The sequence below is a fragment of the Bison bison genome, unplaced genomic scaffold, assembly GCF_000754665.1.
Source record: "Bison bison bison isolate TAMUID 2011002044 unplaced genomic scaffold, Bison_UMD1.0 scf7180017864174, whole genome shotgun sequence".
NCBI lineage: Eukaryota > Metazoa > Chordata > Mammalia > Artiodactyla > Bovidae > Bison > Bison bison.
Genome location: NW_011494746.1, coordinates 974,133 through 980,708, shown reverse-complemented (window position 1 = coordinate 980,708; position 6,576 = coordinate 974,133). Strand labels below are relative to the sequence as shown.

The 6,576-nt window shown below is 38.5% G+C and overlaps 1 protein-coding gene across 6 annotated transcripts in view; it reads left to right on the top strand.

Moving 5' to 3' along the window:
- Positions 1 to 6,576, top strand: part of POLE2 (polymerase (DNA directed), epsilon 2, accessory subunit) — a 32,733-nt gene that overhangs the window by 4,696 nt on the left and 21,461 nt on the right. For all 6 annotated transcript variants that reach the window (XM_010842236.1, XM_010842237.1, XM_010842235.1 and 3 more), the window contains exons 3-5: positions 1,975 to 2,050; positions 4,292 to 4,369; positions 4,503 to 4,596. In XM_010842236.1, coding sequence (XP_010840538.1) covers positions 1,975 to 2,050; positions 4,292 to 4,369; positions 4,503 to 4,596 — 248 coding nt within the window. The remainder of the gene's footprint in view (positions 1 to 1,974; positions 2,051 to 4,291; positions 4,370 to 4,502; positions 4,597 to 6,576) is intronic.

Genomic DNA, 6,576 nt, shown 5'->3' with positions numbered 1-6,576 from the left:
TCAGGTGGCCAAAGTATTGGAGTTTCAGCTTCAACATCAGTCCTTCCAATGAACACTCAGGACTGATCTCCTTTAGGATGGATTGGTTGGATCTCCTTGCAGTCCAAGGGACTCTTAAGAATCTTCTCCAACACATAGTTCAAAAGCATCAATTTTTTGGTGCTCAGATTTCTTTATAGTCCAACTCTCACATCCATACATGACTACTGGAAAAAACATAGCCTTGACTAGATGGACCTTTGTTGGCAAAGTAATGTCTCTGCTTTTCAATATGCTGTCTAGGTTGGTCATAACTTTCCTTCCAAGGAGTAAGCATCTTTTAATTTCATGGCTGCAGTCACCATCTGCAGTGATTTTGGAGCCCCCCAAAATAAAGTCAGCTAGTTTTTACTGTTTCCCTATCTATTTGCCATGAAGTGATGGGGCCAGATGCCATGATCTTAGTCTTCTGAATGTTGACCTTTAAGCCAACTTTTTCACTCCTCTTTCACTTTCATCAAGAGGCTGTTTAGTTGTTCTTCACTTCCTGCCATAAGAGTGGTGTCATCTGCATATCTGAGGTTATTGATATTTTTCCTGGCAATCTTGATTCCAGCTTGTGCTTCTTCCAGCCCAGTGTTTCTCATGGTGTACTCTGCATATAAGTTAAATAAGCAGGGTGAAAATATACAGCCTTGATGTACTCCTTTTCCTATTTGGAACCAGTCTGTTGTTCCATGTCCAGTTCTAACTGTTGCTTCCTGAGCTGCATACAGGTTTCTCAAGTTAGTTATTTTTAAATGTTTGAGGGAAAAAAAGAGTGAGCGAGAATAACTTTCCCTTCCTGCTTCAGCCTTTCTTGAGGGATCTTTTTGTTAAATATTCAATCTTTTGCCATAAGCATGGACCTACAAAAGAGAAATGCTCTTCTCCTAGAAAAAATGTCCAGTTTCTAGAGCACTGAAGAAGGGAGGTGGGTGTGGCTTGCTCTCATAGGTTGTACAGATGCCGGTTTCTTCAGTTAAATGGGTGGAAACTTTCTGTGATAGAGGAGAAATTGCTATTATATCTCATTTTTACTTCTAAGGACAGAATTTTATTTTATTTTTTTTCTAAGGGCAGAATTTTAAATATATCTTTGTTTTAAAATTTTCCTTACAGTTGAAAATTTAGAAATGATTAATTTTATAAAATTAGTATACATTAATGGCACATGATGGCATTTTGCCTGAGAACATACCACAGTGGTTAAGGGCACCCAATCTGGAAAGAGGCTCTTGTTTGTGTTGCTTTCTACTCCTTCCAGTTATGTTCATCAGCAGGTTATTTGACCTCTTGGAGTTGCGCTTTCCTCACCTGTAAGACATGGCTTGAACATCAGTCTTATAAGACATCTATCCAGTAATGCTTGTTAAGTACTGAGTATAGTGTCACTTGTTTACTAAGGGCTTAATAAATGGTGGCAGTTATTGTTATTACTGTTACTCTCGTGCCTGTTGAAACATAGCAGTTGTGGGGACTTCTCTGGTGGTCAAGTGATTAAGAATCTGCCTTCTAGGGCAGGGGACGTAGGTTCTATCCCTGATGGGGAACTAGGATCCTGCATACCGTGGGAGCACAGCCACACACACACAAAAAGGAAGAAACATAGCAGTTGTGATGAAAAGCTATACTAATGTAACCATATTAACCTAGGAGCTTACAGAAGCATTTGTATACCTGAATGTATATTGCTAAACAATATTTAGAAAGCTGAGGCATTTGACTGTGTATCAAGGTATTATAAGTGTATTTGAGAGAAGAAAATTAAGATATTTGAGATAAGACTTTTGTTAGTTACTGTTCTAACCTAACATGCTTTTTCCTCTTAAAACCTATGTAATGAGAATCTTGGGTTTAGTGTTTACAGATTATTTTAAGGAAAAACAGCCATGTGTGGAGAGAACTAAATTGTATGCCTGTTTTTAAAATTTGACTTTGAACTTCTCTTTTCAGTGTCATCAAACATGATTGAACGATCAGTAGTGGAAGCAGCAGTCCAGGAATGCAGTCAGTCAGTAGATGAAACTATGTATGTGGACAAATTTCACTTTTTCCCTGTACAGAAGTGTTATTGAGTGCTTATTTTAAATTATTTTCTTGGGAAAATAACCAGTGGTCACCATTTCTACAGTGGTTCTTGCTTTGTGTTTCTTTTTGTTGATAGCTACATTATAAGCTATCATTGGGCTTCCCTGGTGGCTCAGATGGTAAAGAATCTGCCTGCAATGCGGGAGACCTGGGTTTGATCCCTGGGTTGGAAAGATTGCCTGGAGAAGGGAATAGCTACCCACTCTAGTAGTCTGGCCTGGAGAATTCCATGGACAGAGGAGCCTAGCAGGCTATAGTCTGTGGGGTCACAGAGTCACACGACTGAGTGACTTTCACTTCACTACATTATAAACCTCAATATTACATGACTCATCTTTACTATTTTTATCTCAGGATTTGAGATTTTGATGTGTTTGTACCATGACAGACTTTTTCCACTTACCCAACTGATTTAATATTTTATATGCTACAGGTGAATTGAATTGATTATTCAGAGGTGTAATTTACTTTTTATCTTAGGAAAGGGCTGAGTCCCAAAAGTTCAGGGACGGGACTTAGGTAACATGCTGAATGGCCAAGGAGGGTAGAACCTTAGCTTTATGACTTGTTACCCTGTCTCATACTGTTAGAGCTTAGGAATTTATATGGCAGTAATTTTTCTGGGTTTTATTCCCAAGTGTACCGCTTTCCTTTCCTCCTTTGAATGTAATACTTCTTTCCAAATTCACAGGGTTTAACTGAAACAAAAACATCTGGGAAAAATGAAAAGAAACAGTTTTAACATTTTTTTTTCCTACTGGGGCAATGGAGATGATTGAAAGGAGTCATTACTCCTTTTGGTCAGTAGTTTTAATCTTTTTTTTTTTTTTGCTATACGATAGGTTTTGTTGGTTATCTATTTAAAATATAGCAGTATGTACATGTCTATCCCAAAATTTTAATCTTTTTCCTATTAGAACTTATTAGAGCTGCAAAAATAGAGAAATTAAGGTATTTAAATTTTATCCTTGCCAACTCATTGTTTAAGATACTAGAGTACTTGCTCCTAAATCCCTCATTAGAAATTCAAAATGATTGTATCAAAGTATAAGGACTATCATCCTAAAGTAGGCGTTAAAGTTACCCATTGTTTCTGTCAAGCTGTTCATATGCTGCTGTGCTGTGCTCAGTCGCTCAGTTGTGTCTGACTCTTTGCAACTCCACAGACTGCAGCCCTCTAGGCTCCTCTGTCCATGGGGATTCTCCAAACAAGAATACTGGAGTGGGCTGCCATGCTACTGTCAGCCAATATAGAGTTTGAGTGGGGACTGAATTATAAATGATCTTTGCAACTCCAATTGTCAGAAAGTCATTATATTATAGCAGAAGGAAGAGGCTCTCATTATTATAGATGCATAAGGAGCATGGGTAAGTTAAATAACTTGCTGAGACTGATCCACTAGAAAACCCTGGTGCTGTGCCTAGAATCAAGGCTTGCTTCAAGTTCACTGGTTTTCTGCTTCTCTATACTAGGTGCTACCAACAGGTGAGCATGAAGTTTTTTTGACCATTTTCATTTTGGGAAATAGATATAATTTTAGGGAAGTTTTTTTTTAGATTGGAATATTTATGCAGTAGTGCTGAGAATAGTGCTATTTAACCTCATTGAAACATGGTTATATTACAAGTGTCTGAAGGTAAATTATTTTGTGAATTGCCCTTCTCTGACACTATATGTGTCAATATTCTGATATAGTCAGAATTTGGGGGGCAATTCTTTTTTCTGTTTACATCTTTTCCTGGATCACTTTTGCATGATATTTTGGATTAAAAAATAGTTGGAAATGAATTATACCCTTAAATAATATTGTAGCTTATAAAAGTAGTATATATTAGGAGAGATTTCTTTAAGATGTCACTATTTTATTATAAATGTTCTTTTCCAACAGATGACATTATTAATTAGAAGTAGATTAAATTTTTTGTTTGTTTGAGAGTATTGGCAGTGCTTTCTTTTCTCTGAGAGGAAAATATACAGGCTACAAACGCTGTATTATTTTGAAACGATGGCATTTGACAGGGACCTTTGACATTTTGTATTATTTTGACACTACAAAAAATTGTGTACATGATCTGTGGAAAGTATATGTGTATGACATAAGATTATAATGCAAGTTTTCATGTTCACTTGGAATACTTATTTTTTAGTAAATCAGGTTTGTTCCTATGGGTTGTTTTTCAGAGATCATATCTTCAATATCATAGGAGCATTTGATATCCCACGCTTTGTGTACAATTCAGAAAGAAAAAAATTTCTTCCGTAAGTATGCCATCCATTGAGGTTAAGCTAATTTCAGATGTATATTTTTTTTCAGAAGGTATATAGTCTTTCATTTTTGATCTATCTTTGTGTATTATGATAGTCATAAATAGACATATTCTTTTTTTTCTAGTTTATTAATGACCAACCACCCTGCACCAAATTTATTTGGGACAGCAAGAGATAAAGCAGAGCTGTTTCGTGAACGATACACAATTTTGCACCAGGTAAGTTGGAGGGGGAGAAAGAGGCTGTTTCAACTTAGGTGAGACTCAGGAATAACTAAAGGATGGGCTTTTGTACTCTGAAGTTTGTCATTCAGTAGACTGTTGTTGGGCTCTCTGTGTTTGAGACCATCTAGAGGATACAGATATGAAAAAAACACTTTAACAATCATGATGATGGTAAAAATAGTAGCTAACATTTTTCACATGCTTTTGATATGCCAGGCATTGTTTATTACTTTACAGACATTGCTTATCATTTGATCACCATAATATCAACATTCAGTATGTATAAATGCTATTTTTCCCATTTTACAGATGGGGAAACTGAGACATAGAGAAGTTTAGTCACTAGCCCAGAGGCTATATCTAGTAAGTAGAATGAGGATTTGAATCTAGTCAGTCTGACTTGAGCCCAACATTTGCCTCCTACACTGTAGTCTATGAAGTTGAAGACATGTGCACAAATAAAATATAGAGTAGAATTTTATACATGCCTTAGAAGAAATACAAAGAGGATGCATTCCATAGAAGAATCAGACGGCTTCAGGGAAACGATGGCATTTGACAGGGACCTTAATTGCTTTGATCTTGTGGAAATGGGGGAAAGGTGGTGAACAGTGTGAACAAAGAGCAAAAGGTAAAGTGGACTCTGCAGGAAATGATGAGCACTCAGTCCTTCGTGTGGAGAGGAAGGCTTGTGAAGAGGAGTAGCATGGGATAAGGCTGTAAAGTCAAGTGGCAGCTAAATCATGGATGTGCCTTGGATGCCATTCTTGGGAGTTGGACTCTGTTCTCTTGGTACAAGGAGCTTTAAAATACCACAGCGATTCATTACATCAGGTTCCTTGAACACTTCCTCTCTCAGTAGATTTTAGAATGAATTAGAGCATGAGAGAAGACTTACAGGTATCTGTGATATTAGTCGTGGCATAAATGATAGCCTGAATGAAGGCAGGCAAGGGGAGCAGAAAGAGGGGGCAGTCCAGGAACATGGAAGCCATAGTTTCATGGTGACTGGACAAGAACGGGGAGAGTGAAAACTCAAAGATGATTAAGGTTTTGAGCCTGAGAGAGTACACGGGTAGCGTAATGATAATAAGTTAACAACTAGGAAAAGGAGAAGGGGGAAGGTGATGGCAGGTTCTATTTCAAACAGTTGAGTTCAGGTCACCAGCAGGATATCAGGTGAGATGCATGTCTGCAGGAAAGAAAGAGATCTGGGTAGGGAGAGACTGAGGGGGCATCTGCCTCGAGTCACAGGTGAGGCTGAGCTCCTGAGAGATGACGGAAAAGGGAAGAGGATAAGTTTGGGGGCTAGGTTAGGGTGGTGCTATATGGCAGAAGCACAGGGAGGTTTCAAGGAGGAGAGAGTGGTTGGCAGGAGTAAGCACTGAACAGAGCTTGAAGAGAGTGAGCCCTGAAGACATTATTCTCTCCTGCCTTCATCCTCTACACAGTGCTACCAGATTGCTCTTCCCAAAGTTCAGCACCGATCCTGTAATGATTTTGCTCACAAGTCTTTCAAGGAAGTTTACTTCTTGTTGAATTAAATACAAGTCTTCCAGTCACACATTTTTGGCCTAATCTCTACTTTTCCCTTAGAAAAGTAGAGGAGCCAAAACTGAAACGTGGAATTTTTCTGTTTCTTCACGTCTTCTGTGACTTTGTGTAAACTATTCACTCTCTCGCTGCTCTTCTGTCTTATCTCTACTGTTGAAACCCTCCTCATTCTGGAAGGGCCCGCTCAGATTCCTCCTGTTTTCCGAAGCCCTCTGTGATCTCCAGTTGGATGCAGTCTCTTTCTGCTTTCAACCCGCTGACGACTCAGTGTGTCTCCTGTGTCAGTTACTAGAGTTGGTCCTGCTGGGCATTCGGGGTGCGTAGCCCTGTTGTCAGACTGCACACTCCTTGTTTATTTCCTCCACATTTGGCATAGTGCTTTTCACAGAGAAGATGCTCAGTAAATACCACTTTCTTTTT